At 35.4% G+C, this 19,515-nt stretch overlaps 2 protein-coding genes across 2 annotated transcripts; one reads left to right on the top strand and one right to left on the bottom strand.

Annotated features, from left to right (window-relative positions):
- Positions 1-218: 218 nt before the first annotated feature.
- Positions 219-14,069, bottom strand: LOC145563891 (serine carboxypeptidase-like). Its single transcript, XM_081624290.1, has 9 exons — positions 13,720-14,069; positions 12,765-12,933; positions 11,677-11,796; positions 1,989-2,132; positions 1,715-1,865; positions 1,446-1,534; positions 964-1,222; positions 729-862; positions 219-565 (listed from the first exon to the last, which is right to left on the bottom strand). Exons 1-9 carry the CDS (start codon positions 14,016-14,018, stop codon positions 437-439), a joined length of 1,494 nt encoding a protein of 497 aa, XP_081480416.1. The 5' UTR covers positions 14,019-14,069; the 3' UTR covers positions 219-436.
- A 3,780-nt stretch (positions 14,070-17,849) lies between these two features.
- LOC145565153 (protein FAR1-RELATED SEQUENCE 5-like) lies at positions 17,850-19,276 on the top strand. Its single transcript, XM_081625241.1, has 3 exons — positions 17,850-18,509; positions 18,772-18,840; positions 19,001-19,276. The coding sequence occupies exons 1-3, from the start codon at positions 17,850-17,852 to the stop codon at positions 19,274-19,276; spliced, it is 1,005 nt and encodes a 334-aa protein (XP_081481367.1).
- The last annotated feature ends 239 nt before the right edge of the window (positions 19,277-19,515 follow it).

The following is a 19,515-nucleotide window of genomic DNA, read 5'->3' as shown; positions in this document are numbered from 1 at the left end:
AATGATACGAGGATAATGATTATCCACAAATATTTCATAACAAAACGATAATGGTTGCAATATTTGTTAGATAGAGGAAATAATTTTTTTTTTTTTTTTTTTCGGTATCTACAAATTTTCTTTCCTAGTATTTCTGGATGTGGAAGGATTCCAAGTAATTCTCTCGTTACAGATTGTGTCAATCTTGATTTTAGAAGTTTTACTCAGGCTCCAAGAGAAAAGTAAAAAACTCCATATATGCATTATTTATATTATGAAGGTTTACAAAAGTACAGCTATAGCCAAAGTATGCATGTTCAGATCATTTTCAAGTCCCTGTAAAAATACACCATTGCCAAACCAGAGCAGTCAGCAGAAGCTACATAAAACACTAGAAAGATCAAGTACAACATTTCTTCATGCGACAGGCCCTGTTAGAAGAGTTGAACATAAGGTATCACTGGGAAGCAACAAAAGTTTGAGGCGTAGAAGTAGATAGCAAAAGTGAGCCTTGAGTCCATCGTCTCAACATTTCTAAGGCTGTCTTCGGCTGATCCATAGGAACCATGTGACCAGCATCATGAACCTGTTAAATGAATAATTCACAGCAGCTTTGTCAAAACAGTCATGTTCTGAGAAGCATTTCCCCAATTTAAAACTAGAGTAAGTACTTTGTACTTCAGTTTCAAATGTTATAAATTGACTTTACAAAAATGCCAAAAACTTAATTCCAGGAAGAGTGGTCAAACCTTGAGGAAACTCAAAGGGCCAAGGCTCTTCAGGATTCCTGCCTCAGAGCCATCAACTTCAAAAGGAATTTCAGGTGAAGCTACAAAATCTTGCTGTGCACTCCATTCCATTGCATGGACCCATCTTGAGTTGCCTGGTAATACAAAATAATAGCGCAATTAAGCAAAGTAACATGCAATCAACTACAGATTATTTTGAAGTAGCAGGTTGACAAATTTATTTTTGTAAATTTACCAAGCCAATTGCAGATGAGATCGTATTCTCCAGCATATACAAGCAACTGTATTCCATCCTCAAGAAGAGCTGGGATGCCAACCTCGAGATTTCTCATCCAATCAACAAGCAAGGCCTGATATACAGTGGTGCTACAAGACTGAAATTCAATGTCCCCCACACCCAGAGCACTCCTAACAGATTCCTGATTTAAGAACTTTTCCATGTTTGAAAAGTCATAGCACAGGCGGCCCTCACACTTTTTTCTGATGTCGTAATACTGCAAGAACCAATAAGTTCCAGAATTCATCAATTCATGTGAAACACAAGCCATTATAGCTAATTCTGAAGAAAGACAAGAATTATCATTTGATTAGTTACTAAACGGTATTTTTATTTTTTCTAGATTTAGATTTTTTCTAGATTTAGGAAAGATCTTTCTCTATAAGTTTAGCAAAGAATGAATCTTAACTCTAAATATTTAATGCTATACAAAATCATACATTAGTATCACCAATTAGCAGTCTAATGCTTGTGAATATAGTGTTGCATAGAAGGTATGAAGTCATGCAGGAGACTGTACCCTTTGTACCTGTAACAATAGACCAAAACATTAATTAGAGAATAAAAATTAAGGTATCTACGTAACATCACCAGAAAGATTTTGATTCTTTTTCAACCCCATTCCCACAACTACCCCCCCCCAACACACACACACACACACAACCCCCAGCCAAAAACAATGCAATTAAAACCTCAAACAAAACAATACCACAGAGTTTTACTGCTGTTTCACACAGAGGAACCATCTTGGTGATCACATTGTAGGATGATTTCTTGATCAGCCCCATCTCTAATGCATAATCAGGATATGCTTCATACTGCACTGCAGGATCAGTCAGCCCATTTCCAATTGCAAATCCCTGTTCGTATGTTGAAACATGTTACAACCGGCTAAAATATCACATACACTAGAGCACATGTTTTGATTTAACCAAAAAAAAAAAAAAAAAAAAAAAACAAAAGAAAAAAAACCATTATCAGACCTTGAGGTTGATATGAATTCCTTTCTTAGCTTTGTTCTTGCTATGAACACAGGCAGCAAAGGCAGGAATGTAGTGGCCAGCATATGATTCTCCAGTGATGTAGAAGTCATTTTTTGCGAAGCTTGGGTGCTCGGTAAAAAATGCCTTGCATTTGAAATGGAATCCACCAAGTCAGAAGACAGAACACCAATAATAAGTAAATAGTCAGATTCAGGTGATGGGATCATAAAGTTTTATTTGAATCAGCGTCAGCAAGGCAAAGAAAATATAAGAAAAGCTACCTAGAACATATATGATAGAATGATATTATGATACAGTATCTGTTGGTCATGAAACGCAAGACCTCGGACATAATTCATCGTTTGTTAACTCCTTAGGCAGTTATTGTTAGGTTTAATTGAGATGGTTCAAGGTGTTAATGGAGATTTATGATGTTGCTTGGTAATTCAAGCATGAAAGTAATTAAGGCATGGAGACTGCATAGGCCTGTCCATGTTAGTTGTAGTTCTGGAAGGAGGAAGCAAACATTAAAGTTTTAAAAGGGAAGAAGCAGGTGACATGCCCATGTTAAGTTCACGAGGGAGCCCCACTTTATAACCTTGATAAACAAATTTCGATTATCAAGGGGTAAATTGTAAGAATTTGTGTCAAAAAAGGGTAAAACCGCTAACACCATAAGCATTTTGTATTAGTATTATATACTCCTTGAGTACTATGGATCATGATACTCAATACACATATGGTTGTGTTATTTTGCCTACACTTTATGTTATTTTGCTTAAATCTTGTGTTATTTTGTTAAAACAATATGTTACTTCGTATTTACTTATTTACTTCAATCTCAACTCATGCTATTTAACATAAAATAACAAGAACTTATTTAAAAATACAATATATTAAAATTAAAATAATAAAAAGTTCACATCAAAATAAAATTTGCAGCGTTGAGTGTTAGGGAATCGTAAAGAGAATCAAACACTTCAAGTCTTCGGGAGGTACTAAATTTCTGGATATGAACACATTTGAACCCTTAAATGATTTCAAATCAATTGATACATAGGAAACCCAGAAAATTGAAAGAAGAAAAGAGGAGTGAGAAAGTGTGTTTGATTTTGAGTTAGAGTAGCTGAGAGGAAGAGAGAGAGAGAGAGAGAGAGAGAGAGAATGAGTGTGGGAGGTTAATTTCTGGAAAAACTAGAAAACTAGAAGAAGAGAAGAGAGAGAAAATGTGTGATTTTGAGTTGAAGTAGCTAAGAGGAAGGAAGAGAGTGTGCGAAGAAGATGACTGAAAAAAAAGGTGAAATAAAATATATATAAATTGAAATAATAAGAATTAACATTAAAATAACATGTATTTTATTTACCTGGAGTACCTCTGCAGGAGTAAGACAGATATTGCGAGCATTTTTACCCTTTTATTTACCAAATTGTTATGTTAATTGGACATGGCTAAAATCGGACATGACACGACACGACACGGGGCACGTGTCCAACCCTTCACGGTGCACTCGAACACTTCCATTAAGAGTGGAGAGGAAAAAAGAGGACAAATATGAAAGAAAAACAAGACCACTATGGATATAGAGAAGATGGAGAAAAAAAAGACTGCCATTTATTGGTAGAATTTACCTAGAAAAGAACTAAAAAAAAAAAATTAGGGATGGACGTAATGAAAATTTAAAGCTTTTATAATATATAATTTATTTATATAAATTTAAGTGACGTATTGACATGTCTCCGTACCCGTGTCCAAATATCGAACAATCCCCGCGTCCTAAATTTTTAAGACTTTCCGGATCGGACACTTGGACATGTGTGTCTGTGTCCAACACCCATTCCTGAGTCCATGTAACATAGCCAAAAAGTGTACACTTTTGCCCCTTGAAACTTGGATTTTCTCTTGATTTCACACATCCATGACTGGTGTGACTCGTCCATGTTGCTTCAGATTCAGTTTTAAATTTAGCTTTCTTTTACACCCAACATGTCCTTGTTTATACCAATAAGTCTTTTGATGCGTATTTCTATGGACTCTTCAAGAATTTTGGGGATATGAATCTATTTAATCTAGCCAAGACTAAATAACAACTAAATTGGTAGCTTTCCCAGCAAAATATCATATGCAATTCTCTTGCTAAAACAATTCATACGAATTGATCATAACTCAAAACTTCTCTACCTTTAATAATGAAAATAAAGAATATTTATAGACAAACATCCCATGCCGTTAGGATAACTAAAAGATAAATAAAATATATAAGATATAGATATCAAATAACCTATCCTAAATAGCAAAATATATTTTCTAATAATATTAGAAAAAAATATCTTATCAATCTACTAATTCTACTCCAACTCTAATTTGATTAATCACGCGTAACTTTTGGATTGACGCCACTCAACCTCATGATTAATAGACTACTCAATAAAAATAAATAAAAATAATAAAATGATGATATTCATGTCTTGGATACGCATCTCACTCCCCCTCTTGAAAAAAAACTTGTCCTCAAGTTTCATCGGGAAAACAAGGAACTAGGTCGCACGAAGACAAGGTAGCACACACTCCATCACCCAATAGGACCTTGAAGGTTTCATACCCCACCTTGTCAATGATTTGGAATGGACCCTCATCCATAGGTTCACCATCCTTGTGATTCACGTGAAGCCTTTGAGCTGTGAGTGACAACCAAACTCGATCACCAACATCCAATGTTGTACCCTTCCTCGATTGTAGTACTTGGTTGCGTCAATCTTTCTTAATAGTGGTAGTATCAAGCACCTCGTCACGGCAAGAACTCAAGCATACATGATTATTAGAACTCTCTTGTTTAGTTGTAGGTGACTGCCTTCTTGGTGGTAAAGGTTGGAGGAGCAACCGTTTATCCCCCATAAGCACAGAATACTCATTTGTCTTGCCATTGTGGATGACATGACGATTGGTTTGCCATGGACGACCTAAAAGTAGAGCACAAGCAGTCATAGGATTGCGTCGAACCACATTTCATCCGTATAACTTCCCACTTTAAAATTAACCAATGCTTGCTTTTGAACCCGAACACCTCCATCATCATTCAACCAATTTAATTTGTAAGCATGAGGGTGTTTACGCATAGGTAATTGCAAAGATTCGGCTAAATTTAGAGCACACACATTAGTGCAACTTCCACTGTCAATGATAAAAGAGCACACTTTATCCTTAACAAGACAATTTGAGTGGAAGAGATTACACCTTTGAGTGTCAAAATCATCCCCCGAATCGGAAATCAAAGAACGCCGCAAGACCAAAGCATGTCCCTCATCTTCCGGAGTGCATCGTGGTTGAGCTTCCCAAAAATCCGACGACGTAATATCGTTCAAAGGTTGTTGTTGCTCATCTACTGTAACATCATCCATATAATGCAACATAAACGTACAAAATTCCTCCCGAGTAACCATGGAACGATTGGGGCATTGTTTGGCAACATGACCCAAACCTTGGCACCGAAAACATACTGTCTTCCTCATTGGTTGCTGCGAGAGTGGAGCCTTTTCAAGTTTGCTTTTTAAGGCAGCCATGGTGTCGTCTTTGGTGGCAGCTTGTTGTTCAGTTTCGTGGGCAGCAATATGCTCAGCTTTTGGTGCCGAAAATTGCCCTAAAACGAAACTCTTCCCCTTGTTCTGTTTTTCCAACTTCATAACCAACGAGCAAACGTCATCGAAGGTAGTTAGGGGCTGCAATTCGACCTTAAAACGCAGGCTTGTGTTGAGGCCAAGAACAAACTTAGCAATTTTTTGTTCCTCCTCATCCTCACAATCACATGCTATATATAATCTCTCAAATTCCTTGATATAGTTATCAATTGTCATGTACCCTTGTTGCAAAGAGTTTAGCCTCAAAAACAAGTCTTGTTTATGCGATCGTGGCACAAATTTCTTCTTCATCTTTTGTTTTAATTCAGTCCAAGTTGCAAGTTGTGCTTTCCCATCTCGTTCTCGTTGGTTTTGAAAGGATTCAAACCAAAGAGATGCATATTTGGTCAGTTTAAGGATAGCATAGTGAAACCTCTTAGTGTCATCTAGGTTCTTGTACCTAAAGAGACGGTCTAACCTTCGTTCCCAATCAAGATAAGTTTCCGGGTCTCCATCACCTTCAAAAGTGGGCAAATCAGCAAGTTTGATCTCTTCAACTGTGTGATTGCGTGTGGGCGGAGTTGAGTCACGGTTATGTGGTTCTTGCTGGAGTGTTGCATTAACTTCTTCCGACTTATCCAATCGAGCATTAATTTTCTTCAGCTCATCCAACAATGCTGCAAATTCAGCTTGATTCACCATGTTGAAGTGAATAAGAAAACACACAAAACCAGTCCTGAAAATTGATCGAAAGTTTGAGGACAAAAACCCAATCAAAACACCTTGAAAAATTCTAAAATTTTGTATGATGCTAGCCCTATATGTTTACAAGACTCGATCAAAATTTCAGCAAAAAATACCCAGCCAAGTGGTTACAGTTTAATTTCTTCTCAACACTATCTGACTAATTCGATTTTTGACCAGTTGCCAAAAACGAACCCAGTTTAATATCTACGCTACTCATAAAATTCTCAAATTTCCCAAGTGGAAACTAGACAAAAAGTTAACCAATTTGAAAAAAAGAATCACCCCAAAAGACTTAGAAACGAAGGAGAACAAAGCCAAACAATCTGACCTACAAAACTGATATTTTTTAGGCCCGATCTCAACAAAATTTTGCATGAACTTCAAGAAGTGCTCCGTTTCCCTCGCCTAACAGCGATCCCAGCAGCCACACCAATTTGATACGTATTTCTATGAACTCTTCAGGAATTTTGGGGATATGAATCTATTTAATCTAGCCAAGACTAAATAACAACTAAATTGGTAGCTTTCCCAGCAAAATATCATATGCAATTCTCTTGCTAAAACAATTCATACGAATTGATCATAACTCAAAACTTCTCTACCTTTAATAATGAAAATAAAGAATATTTATAGACAAACATCCCATGCCGTTAGGATAACTAAAAGATAAATAAAATATATAAGATATAGATATCAAATAACCTATCCTAAATAGCAAAATATATCTTCTAATAATATTAGAAAATAATATCTTATCAATCTACTAATTCTACTCCAACTCTAATTTGATTGATCACGCGTAACTTTTGGATTGACGCCACTCAACCTCATGATTAATAGACGACTCAATAAAAATAAATAAAAATAATAAAATGATGATATTCATGTCTTGGATACGCATCATCTTTGTTAGCCCAGATATAAAACACTGTTTCATTAATGCCTCATAAAACTCTTGATATAAATCAGTTCACAAAAGCCACTTTGTAAAGTATTCGCAAAACTTAAAATAGTTAAAAGTTTAAAACACTAAGAGAGAGTTTTTGAGAGGTTGAGGAGCATAAATTTTCACACGATGAATTCTTGTGATCTGGATTCATTCATTAATACTACTACATAGTGCTAGGGTGGTTTATTTCTTCCGATTCTCTATATCATCACTTCTCTCCCTTTTTTAATTCTCTTCATAGTCTTCAATACTTGTAGACATTATTTGCTTGTTCTTGAATTTTCAAAGGGGTGGTAACAATTGCAAACTGTTTCATGTCTACTTGGCACGCACTTTAAGGGAAATATTAGACTAGGTAAGTGGACAAATAAATTGACAAAAATTTACCACCAATAAGAAGAAAGTGATAAGTAATGGCTTAGCTTTTATAGCTTAATTTCTTTGTTTGACTAGTCTAATCGCTTCATTAAATAGCATGAAAAAAAGGTGTGTTGCAAGTATAAATAAACAAAGGAAGAATCACCTAATAATAGGCGTACTACAAATAGGAGTAAATATTAACCTAATATATGTTTTCCCAGATTTTACTGTTATGAATTTGAATGAGAATTAGTTGAAAACTGTATGTATGTCGATCTCTATCAACAACCATCTTATGAAAATATCTGCAACCAGATAAGATGCATTTTCTGTCAAAAATTTCCTATCAAAAGCAGCAGAAGGTGTATCAATTTCTGTGAAAAATGACCTGAAGCAGTACAAGCAGTAATGCTGCTTCTGAAAAGCAATATCATCCACCAAAGCTCCAACACTTTGCATTAAGTAGCAGAAAGCATCAAAGCTATCAGATGGAAATTTTAGTGCCCGATTTCTTATCACATTAGATAGACACACTCAGTTTGATACACCTTACATGAGCAGAAAAGATGTAAAAATTGATGATCACATATCAAAAATTTATGTTAGCCAGTCTCAATAAGACATCAGAACATGAAGAGTATCAAAACGAGAGAAAATTATAGGCAGTGAATTGATGAAGGAAACGTGGATAAGAAATAAAAACAAATTTGGAGAGGCAAAGGAAGCCATTATGGAATTAGTTCTTGAGTTCTGCAAATTAAAGATAAAACCACTAAATTACTGGATTTCCAATAACCAGTAACAGGTACTCATACGGCATCCATCCAAACTCTCCTCTAAAGATAGACAAATAAATGTGCATACAACACATAACTAATTAAGACAGAAAGGGGGACACAAAAACAGGAGAGTGAGAATGGGACAATCTCAGACTTTAAGTTAGTTAATTAGTGAATCTGCTATTGGGTATCAAGCTCAGATTCTACACCAGTTCATGGAAGTTCATCCAATTAGCACCATTGCAATATTTTCCTTAGGTCAATAACCAGGAACATTATATGGATTTATTTGCTTTCTAGGACAAACTATGGCCAGTGAAACGGTATACTGTCCTTTTCATATTTCTAAAGTTGTCCTCATTTCACCATGCAACGAGAGTATAGTATTAGCACTGACAAAATATGTTCATGAGCAGTTTGTGAACAACCTGGCTAAAACTGTCAATTCTACAAAACTTATAGAAAACAAATATTTTTAAGCTTGCTCATAGGAAAGAAGGTTTAGACAATATGCAACTTGTTTATATTCGTGAATAGCCCAATGATATATCTGTCATCTTCATCACTCTGAATGTTCAATTACCTATTAACAGTAGTAGTGGCCTACATATTTCCAACACCTGGAAGGGATAAGAATACTTAAGTTGCACTTGTTAAAGAATGAAGTATATAACATGAAATCATAAAATTCATTTTGCCTTCGTGTTGGGCACTTTACTTCCCAAGAATCCTAGTAAAATAGATTTTCATGTAATACATAATAGTGTGCTTTTCATTGAGTATTACCTCTCTATGATCCGCAAATTAAATGTTGGTTACTGATAAGTTAAATTATGCTAAGTATTCCTAAACACATTTGACAGCCCATGCTCGCCATTATTTTCCTAAAGGTCCCTCAACTAAAACATATTTACATATCTAAGATATTAAAACCATATAGAGGAGCTTAATCCCGTTAAACGGTTAAAGTATGAGTAGTAGAGCTTGAATGGCCCAAGATTGGAAATGTTTTGCAAGAGCTCAACCCAGGCCTGCAGTGCACTTTACCTATGCTCGTAGAAGGCCCAATCCAGAGCAGCAGCAACTGGATGGCTGATGTGGAATCAGTTACTGAAGTTTGTCATGGAGGAAGGGCAATCAAGTAATTCAGAAATAGTTTGTTATTTCTTGTTAGCTGAGTTGTCAGTTTGTTATGAGGGAATAATTGTAATAAATAGTAGAATGTTAATGGGGGAAAAATATGCAGAGAAGTTATAAATAGAAGTATTGGGAGAGAATTCCTTCCTCTCGAACCTCTCGAAAGAAGGGAATTGTATTGAGATTGCTTTGATCAATCAATACAATCTATCTAGGGGATATTAGTTTCTCTACTTAATTGCTGCGAATTCTCTGTTGACCCTAATTACTAGCATGTTTCTTATTAACAAATTAAGCCCGTTGAATAACACTTAATTTTTTCTAAACAATGCCCAAATTGAGCAATTGTTGCCAGAATTATTGCTATATTCCCTGTCAAACGTTTTGCAAGACAGGTCGAGGGGAACAAGCCTCGTGGCTGCAGATTCCTGGCACACTGGTGGCGTTGATCGCTGCAAACTACAGCTGGGCTCATGGCAGGGCTACAAATCTGGGCAAGAACCAAGAGTGTAACAACAGCTGTGGGTTTCTGGTTTCCAGTGTGTAGTTGGGAGAAATTTGATGAATGCGGATGATAGTGTTTGTTGATCATGGTTAGAAATTAGAGTTATCAAAAACTGACCCGACCTGAGAACCCAAACCGAACCAGCAATGATCTGAACACGACTTGTACCCGAAAAATGGGGTGAAATTAGAGACCTGTAACCCAAATCCGACTTGATGTTAACCGACAATCAATTTGATCCAATACTTTATGACCTGAACCCGCACCCGACCTGATGGTAACCGTCAACCAATTTAATCCGGCCCGACAATAATCCGAACCTGACTAGTACCCAACCCAATTAGAACCTGAAAATAATTATAACCCAACACAACCTGTTATTGACCCGAGTCATGGAAGGTTTAATAAAATTTTTATATACCTTTTGTTTAGCTTATATATATACTGGTACAATTCTGTAAACCCTCAATCCATATTGGGTTCAGCTTATATACTTGTTGTTCTCTATTACTTCGTATATAGGTTTAATAAAATCTTGATGATGCTTGATCAAATTATGGAAGGTATAATTATATAGGTTCAACTTGACCACAATGATATTTATTTGAATTGAACTTGAACCAAAACCAAGAATGATCCAACTTTAAGATTATCCGATCAAAAAATTATCTTACCCAACCCTAACCCTAACCCGAACCCGAATGTACCATTTATTTACCCGCCAATCCCGACTCAACCCAACCCGAACCTGAAATTAAATCCGATCTAAATTTGACACGAATCGAACCCGGCCTACACCCGAAAGGGTGAATGACCCAGAATAAACTGAACTGGAATTGACCCAACCCGAACCTGATCTAAGGCTAGATTGACCCAACATAACCTGAACCTGATTTGACCCGAGACTTGATTTAACCCAAAAACTGATTTGACCCGACTCGAACCCGACTTGAATACCTGAATTGACAGCTCTATTAGAAATTCAACTTAATTGTTAGGTACTGATAGCCATTGATTTCATGGTTGATATAAGTTTACCAGAGATAATAATATTTGTTTCTGATTAACAATATGAGAATTTCCCAACAATAATAATGTAATGGTAAGGATAAACAGACAACAAAACAGGCTAAAGCTTAGGGCAGAATGCATTTTTACCTATCTATGTCAGTGCATTCAAGCCTAAATGTAAATTGAATAAGGTAACCACGATCCTTTTTCTCATTACTGCAATTGTCATAATTTTTCTTCTTCCTTCAGTTACTATAGCCTTGAAAGCTACATGATTATGGGTATCAAATAGTTGTCTAAGAGATTGAATAAGATGCAGCTTGGTTATAGATATCCAGTACTTGCAAAAGAGGTAGGCAAGGATACAGCTGTCTATACATAATGAGTGATCCACTACCTAAGACCAAGTTCTCACATCTTCTTAGTAATTACTATCTGATTCATGATTATCTAATCAAAAGAATGATTAATGATAAAACGAAACATCCCAGAAAAATATCATGTCGAAGTAAATACCACAAGAAAATTCTATTCAGAAAGCCTGAGAGAATGAGACCAAAAGTTTGACACATGGTAAGACAGATCTACCTGTAAAAAGTCATACAAATCATTGCTAACCCCACTTTCATCATGTCGTATATCATGTCTGTCAGTGGAGTAACTGAATCCAGTCCCAATGGGCTGGTCAACAAAGATGAGGTTGGCAGCCTGCAAAACAGCAATAACTCTGGCTGTTAAATGATATTTTTAATAATAGCATGTTCTGGAATCTGCTGTGAAAATGGGCAAGAGACTAAAACTCCACATATAACCTCAAGAAACTAGTAGTATTACTTCTAAAATTGAAATAGGATTTTACCAAAAGAATATATAAATAAATAAATAAATAAAAAACCAATAACAATTGAAGTGTTATCCTCAATCTGATCATCCAGATTTAAAACCTATAACAATTCTACATTTCTACTGTAACCTGCCCTACATAGTTACACTTTTATGTATACAAAAAAGTACCAGACAGCCTCCTTAACCAAATTTTTTTCTTTTTTTGAAACCAGCCTCCTTAACCAAATGACAACCCTTCAATCTGGTAAAGTAAGAATCATTACATCCGACTAAATGACCTTATCAATTAAGGCAACTCAGATCATGGAACCATCATAATGGGCATCCAATCCCAGCTTTATATCATTTCTAGAGCTTGTGTCATGTCCTCAACACTCCAACATGACTATGTATTACGGAAACTTGACACTTCAATTTGAAAAAAAAAAAAAATCATAATTTTTTTCATAATACGCGTAATATTAAATTCTCATACTTTACAATAGAGTGTGACACTAGGACACAATGACACATACTTGTGTAAGACACCCAAGTCCATAGATTCAAATTCTAAAGTCTCAAGTTTGTTACTCAAGACAATGACTACCATGTAAACAGCATTAAGAATGAGATACTTTGGCATGAAGCCTTGAAGGTAGTTTACGGCCACAATGTGGATGACTTTATTCCATCTTTATAAATCTCAAAGCACATATCATCTATGCTTAGATAATGTCATGGTGGTCAGGAACTCAGAACGACTTAATTTCACAAGAGACATTAATGTATGAAGCATAGCACAATTTCACACGTCACTATGTAAGTCAAAAGGCAGTAAGTGTCTAAAGTACCTGGTCCCAGCCATATTCATTCCATACAAGGGACAAGTTGTTTGCAATTTTAAATGGCCCATTCTCATAAAAGAGAGCCAACTCACTGCTGCAACCAGGCCCTCCAGTTAACCAGATAACAACAGGGTCTTCTTTTCTGTTACGTGATTCAAAGAAAAAGTAGAACATCCTACAGATGACACAGGTACACAAACATTTAGAAAATTCATCATAATTGACGAGTATCACAGAAATGACGAAGATCATGGATAAATGTCTACTTTATAAGCCAAAAAATGTAGCTGAACAATGCAAGCAGTAAGCCTAATTGAACAAACAACACTTGATTGCCCATAATTAATTACCAGATGTAGACCCTAATTAGACCATACAATGGCCTAATGCCCACAATAACTGTTCCGGGTTATCAAACGTAAGGAATTTACTAATAACACAATGCACCAGACCTTAAAGTTCAGACCCCATCAAAAAAGCTGTATGTAAATGCAAGTTCATCTTTATCTAATTTTAAAGCTTGATAAAATTATGTTAACTACTAACTCAACTAATTGAAGTCTATGATCACTAAGTTGCCCTATTTTTTCGATATTTCGCAACTCTACTTCTATTTAGGGAAAGAAAAAATGCATAATTAATCATTTTAGAATTTAGATGTCCAAAAATAATTTTTTCTTTCTTTATCTTTATCCATTTTTCTTACATCTTCATCAAATTCTTACACATATTTAAGATTATATATAATTAATTTCTTTGCCAAAAACAGCCATGCATTTTTGTGTTAGAAGTTATAACAAACAATCAGATTCAATTGCAACACAAATAATAACCCAGAATCAACCTTTATCAACAAATTTTAACAACAATCTAAAATTGAAATTTCAATTTTACTAACAACTTTTACAACCACAAAAATTTAAAAAAAAAAATTCAAAGAGTAAGAATTATGAACACAAACCTAGCATTATGAGAGTGTTGAATCTCATAATAACCAGCATGATGGCCCAATTCTTCAACAGCTGCACCACTAGGATCGTAGAAATTGGGAAATTTGAACCTCTTTTCGACGATTTTTGGGCCGCTGTGAGAAAGATCGCCATTATCAGAGCTATTGATTATGTTAACAGGTCTTTTTGGGAATAAATTGAACGCTTCAATGGGATTATCAGCCTGAAATTCATTGAAAATTGAAAATTTGGCAGAGGTGAAGGAAGAGAAGAAGAAGAGGATTGTCAAGAAAATGATCATCTTTTCCATATTTCTAAGTTTATTATGCTTGAGCCTTGGGATGAGGCCTGTAATACTGTAGTGTGTATTTGTGGTGCAGTTAATGACTTAAATCCGATAAATACTTTAATCTCGAGGGCTTTTCACTTTTCAAAAAAATTGGGTTGGAGTCATGGTAAATCTAATATACTACCTCCGGTTCACATTACTTGTAATTTTGGGAGGTATTGCAGAAACCTAGACAAAAGATCATAAACATGATTATTGAAAAATAAGAGTATATACTTAAGCATTAATCCAACCCACCCAACTGTACAGAAACCACCACCACCGCCTACCAGTGAACCAACCACCTACCAACGAACCTAGCACCACCACCTACTGCCGCTCCTAGCCCCACCACCACCTACCGCCGCTCCTAGCACCACCACCACCTATATGTACAGAAACCGCCCACCACCAACACCTACCATCGAACCCAGCAAACCTGGCACCGATCTTCCCCCGAACCTAGCGACCCCAACACTGACAAACCTAGCAGGCATTGAACCCAGCACCGACGAACCTAGCAACGCCAAACCCATCACCGACGAACCTAGCAACCATCGAACCCAGCACCGCCGAGCCCAGCAACCCCGAACCCACTAACTTACGAACCCATCAACCACCGACGACCACCCAACACCAACCAAACCCAGCACCGCCGAACCAAGCTACCACCGATCTAAACCTAGCAAGCACAGATCTAAACCCAACACCCACCGAATCCATCAACCACCGATCTGAACCTAGCACCCTACCTACCACCCACGAATACATCGGTCTGAACCCACCTACCACCAACGACCCACCAATTTGAACCTACCATCATGACAATGGGGTTGGAGGAGGAGAGAGAAAAATAATGGGGAAGAAGATGATGGATGAAATTAATGAATCTTGGGATAGCTTAATTAGGATGTTTTTTAAAAAAAGTAAGGGTAAATTCGTCATTGTGTAGTTAAAAACTTACTAAAAAAGGAAAGAAAAACAAAAGTTGCAAGTAATGTGAACTGTCCCTTTTTGACAAAAATTGCAAGTAATGTGAACCGTCCCTTTTTGGCAAAAATTGCAAGTAATGTGAACCGGAGGTAGTATGTCAATTGTAATTATATCATACTAATATATAAAGTTAAAATTTTAGTCAACTCACGAGACAGCGACACTTGGCATTCCAACTTTTAGCCAAGTGTCACACCACGTAGGCGACAATTAATTTTCATACAACACGTAGAATTTATTTGAATATATTGTTTGTAGAATAAAATAAAAACATTGGATAGATTCAGTAGAATAAAAAAGTTATTTTAAATTTTTATTTTCAATAAAACTTGGATAGATTTATTAGGATAAAAAGTTAGTTTAGAGTTTTGTTTTCAATAAAAGTTGTGATTATATATAACCGTTCTTTGCAACCAACCTTTCCCAAGATATTCAGAGAAAATGAAAAGTGAACACAGCTTTAGACGACCGTTCATTTTTTGTAGTACATTATTAATACCAATAAATGGACAAGTATGATTGTCAAGTGACTGTTAAACCATGAGTAGAAAATTCAAATAACATATATATATATATATATATATATATATATATATATATATATATATATATATATATATATATATATATATATATATATATATAACCAAGTCCTATAATAGGAACTAGGAACTCATCGTGACCGTTGATTGCTCTTAATCTGACGGCTTGTGTTTCACCCGCCTTTTTCAATTTCATTAAAGGGCATTTTGGTAATTTTGCCAGTTGAATAACCTTTCTCCTGTTCTTTTCGCAGTTCTTTTGTTTCTCTCTCCTCTCTTGTACTTTCTCTCTCTACCCTCAAAACTCTCTATATTTTCGTTTCTCTTGTATCGAAATCGGGATTTTGTTCTTCGCTCATCAGTTTTTTTGCTGTGATTCTTTGATTTTCGTCATTGTTTGAGGTAATTCTTTTTTATTTATTATACTTTTTGCGATTTAGTGAATTTTTTTATCGATTTGCGATATGTTTTGTTCAATTTGAGATTTTTTGTTTTTTCATTCGATTTATTATTTTTGAATTGTTATTTTTGTTTTCGTTCGATTTTTTTAGCTTATTTCTGTTTTATTTAGTGTTGTTTTGTTATGCTTTTGTGTTTTTTGAAGTACTTTCTACGATTTATGGTTCATATGCTACGATTTGGGGATTTTTTTGAATTAATTACTACATTTTAGGGTTTTATATTACGATTTGGTTTTTTTTTTAATTTTTAATTTTTTTTATTTTTAATTTTGAGTCTTATTGTATGATTTTGTGTTGTTTTGAGTCTTATATTACGATTTATTGTTCTTTGCATTATATTATGATTTTGTTTGAATTCATTGTTTCATTCATTACAATTTATGGTTTTTTATTGTAATATTTATCAATTTTCACTTATTAATTGTTCTATGATTTATTCTATATGATTTAGTGTTTGATTTAGGGCTTTATTTTTCCGATTTATGTTTTTTTTATTCCCGATTTAGGGTTTTACACTTACTTACCCAATTCATGGTAGTTGTTATGTATATAGTTGCTATATGGCTGGCTGGTCTTAATCAAGTAGTAGAACTTGTGGTTTTAAATTTACTTTTTGCATTAAGTCATTTACTTTTCATTATTAATTTTGCTTAATCCTTTTAACTTCATGTTTTTTAGTTTGTTTAATTTTTTCAGTTTTTTTTTTTCACTTTTTGCTTTAAGTCATTAGCTTTTTAGTATACCTCTAATAGTTTTTAGGAAAAATTGTAAGAAACCACCTTTTATAACACTATTTTTGTGAAAAAACATCTTATAAAAATTTCTTTTAAAAGCACACCTAAAACCAGATTTTTTTTGCAAGATAACACCTTAGGCCGGTTTTAGGGCATTGACCCTGTTTTCCATCGTTGACCCTCACGGACCCTCACGTGAGGGTCACATGCTCAACCCTTCCCTCCACAAAACCACCAAAACTATACCATAATCAACCTCAACCGCCGACACCACCACCTAGACACCACTAGAACCACTTCTCAACCGCCGACATGACCACCCATCAACCTAGTTGCCATCACCACCCACCCAAATCACTTAAAACCCACCCATAAAAATCCTCACCCACCCCTACAACCACCCACGTCCCACTGAAAACCACGTAAATTCACCTAGAAAATTATACCCTCCCCTAAAAAACTAATAGAGAGGAGAGAAGAGGGTAGCTAATGGAGTTTTTCCCTTCAATTAAAAAAAATTCAAGGGTTGCTATGAAAAATAGAAGAGTGAGAAAGCCTAATTGGAGGGGGAAAGGGTAAAAAAGAAAGAAAAGGGATTTTTTCGAAGGCTATGTTGATGGGTGGTGGTGTCGGCGGCGGCTGAGAAGTGGTTCTAGTGGCGGCTAGGTGGTAGTGTCGGCGGTTGGGCTGGTTAGGCTGTTGTTTTGGCGGGTTTGAGGAGGGAGGGGTTGAGCACGTGACCCTCACGTGGGTCAATGCCGGAAAACAAGGTCAAAGCTTTGAAACCGGGTTAAGGTCTTATTTCGCAAAATAAATTTGGTTCTAGGTGTGTTTTTACAAGAAAATTTTTATAAGGTATTTTTTCACAAAAAACGTGTTATAAAAGATGGTTTTTGACAATTTTTCCTAGTTTTTATTAGTATACTTTTTAAAATTGGTTTACTTTTTGTTATTATTATTAATTTACTTTTTTCTTTGATTCATTTACTTTCTAAGAAGATGACTGAAAGTGTAGAGCATTGTTCTGCTGCTGTCACTAATGAAGATATGAATGTAAAATTTTTTAAAACACCCACTTAGCCTATGCTTCCTAGGATATATTATAATTCTGGAGGTGATAAAGAGTATATGCCAGGTTGTTCTTTGGAAAACAAACCCTTTGTTGGAATGAAATTTGATACTCTTCAACATGGTATTGCCTTTTATTACAAATATGCCAATGAGTGTGGATTTAAAGTCCGTTCTAGTACACCTAAAGTACAAAAGAATAAGGATGATTCTAATGATAAAGGAGTTACTGTAATTAAATATTTATTATGTAGCAAAGAAGGGTATGTGACAAATAACAAGAAAACTGGTAAACAAGTTGAAAGTGCATGTTTAAGGAAAAAGACTGTGAAGAGAGTTGGATGTCCCGCTAAGATTAAATTTAGGTTTTGTAATGGTGGCCAGTATATGGTTTATTCTTTTTATGAGCCTCATTCTCACCCTTTTTCTATACCTATTACTAGGCAGGTTACTAAATATGAAGTTGGTTTAAATTTTGCTCATGAGAAGTTTATTTTTGACAACTCACAGTTTAATATAGGGGCTGTTATGTCTTATAGGATCATGAAAGAACTTTGTGGTGGGTTTCAAAATGTCAGGGGCAGTAAAAATGATTTCAAAAATTTTTCTAGGGACTTAAAAGTTTATATCTCTAATGCTGATGGTGCATTGTTTGTTCAAAACCTTGAACAAAAAGTGAAAACCAGTAAAGGGGGTTATTATTTTGATTACTGTGTTGACACGTGTTTTTTGGGCTGATTCTATTGGTAGAAGAGATTATCAATTGTTTGGGGACTCTCTATCTTTTAATTCTACCTATGACACAAATAAATATTCATTGGTTTTCTGCCCTATTACTGGAGTTGATAATCATAAGAGATGCGTTACATTTTGTGCTGCTTTATTATCTAAAGAAGATGTAGAATCTTTTGTGTGGCTATTTCAAACTTTTTTGAAGTGTATGGGAGGAGAACCCTGCTGTATAATCATTGATCAAGACCCTGCAATGGGTATTGCCAAACATAAGGTTTTTACCAAGACTAAACACTGGTTATGTATGTGGCACACAATGAGGAAGGTACCTGAAAAGGTTGGAACTCAGTTTTGTAATGAAACTGAGTTCTTGAAAAAGCTAAGTGCAATAGTTTGGGAGAGAAATTGATCCCCATGTATTTGTTGATGTCTAGAACAGTGTTATGGAGGAATTTGACCTTGTCAATCATGAGTGGTTTGCTTACATGTTCAAGATTAAACATCTTTGGATCCCTGCATATTTCAGGGACTTATTTATGGGTGGGTTACTCCATTATACTTCTAGGTCTGAAGGTGAAAACAGTTTCTTTTGTAATTTTACAAACCCTCATGTGACCTGTGTTGAATTCTTTGTCTGTTATGAAACTGCTCTTGATGCTCAAAGGCATGAACAGGATGAGTTGAATAGGCTTAATAAATCCGAGCCTTAATTGCTTACTCATTTACACTTGGAAAAGCACGTTGCTGTTGTTTATAGTTGTGCCATCTTTTATGATTTTCAAGAAGAATGCCAGGCAACCTATTTCTCATGTGGTGTTGAAAGTTGTAGTTCTCTAAGGTATCTTTGTCTGTTATGCACATTCCAAGATATCTAAGGTTGATTGAAACATATGATATGCTAAGCATAGAGAACGATGAAACATAATTCACCTTCATCTCAAACATTATT

Source organism: Chenopodium album, chromosome 10 (assembly GCF_948465745.1).
Source record: "Chenopodium album chromosome 10, dcCheAlbu1.1, whole genome shotgun sequence".
Taxonomy (NCBI): Eukaryota; Viridiplantae; Streptophyta; class Magnoliopsida; order Caryophyllales; family Amaranthaceae; genus Chenopodium; species Chenopodium album.
This window is presented reverse-complemented; position numbering and strand designations above follow the sequence as displayed.

What these genes read in the sequence shown, in the direction of transcription:
- LOC145563891 (XM_081624290.1), bottom strand. Translation starts at nt 14,018, where the DNA reads ATGGAAAAGATGATCATTTTCTTGACAATCCTCTTCTTCTTCTCTTCC. An exon ending in AACAGCAGTAAAACTCTGTG is followed by an intron (nt 1,535 to 1,714) that starts GTATTGTTTTGT and finishes CTATTGTTACAG; the next exon opens with GTACAAAGGGTACAGTCTCC. An exon ending in TGCTAATTGGTGATACTAAT is followed by an intron (nt 1,223 to 1,445) that starts GTATGATTTTGT and finishes TGGTTCTTGCAG; the next exon opens with TATTACGACATCAGAAAAAA.
- LOC145565153 (XM_081625241.1), top strand. Translation starts at nt 17,850, where the DNA reads ATGCTTCCTAGGATATATTATAATTCTGGAGGTGATAAAGAGTATATG. An exon ending in TTCAAAACCTTGAACAAAAA is followed by an intron (nt 18,510 to 18,771) that starts GTGAAAACCAGT and finishes ACTTTTTTGAAG; the next exon opens with TGTATGGGAGGAGAACCCTG. An exon ending in TGGGTATTGCCAAACATAAG is followed by an intron (nt 18,841 to 19,000) that starts GTTTTTACCAAG and finishes GTTGATGTCTAG; the next exon opens with AACAGTGTTATGGAGGAATT.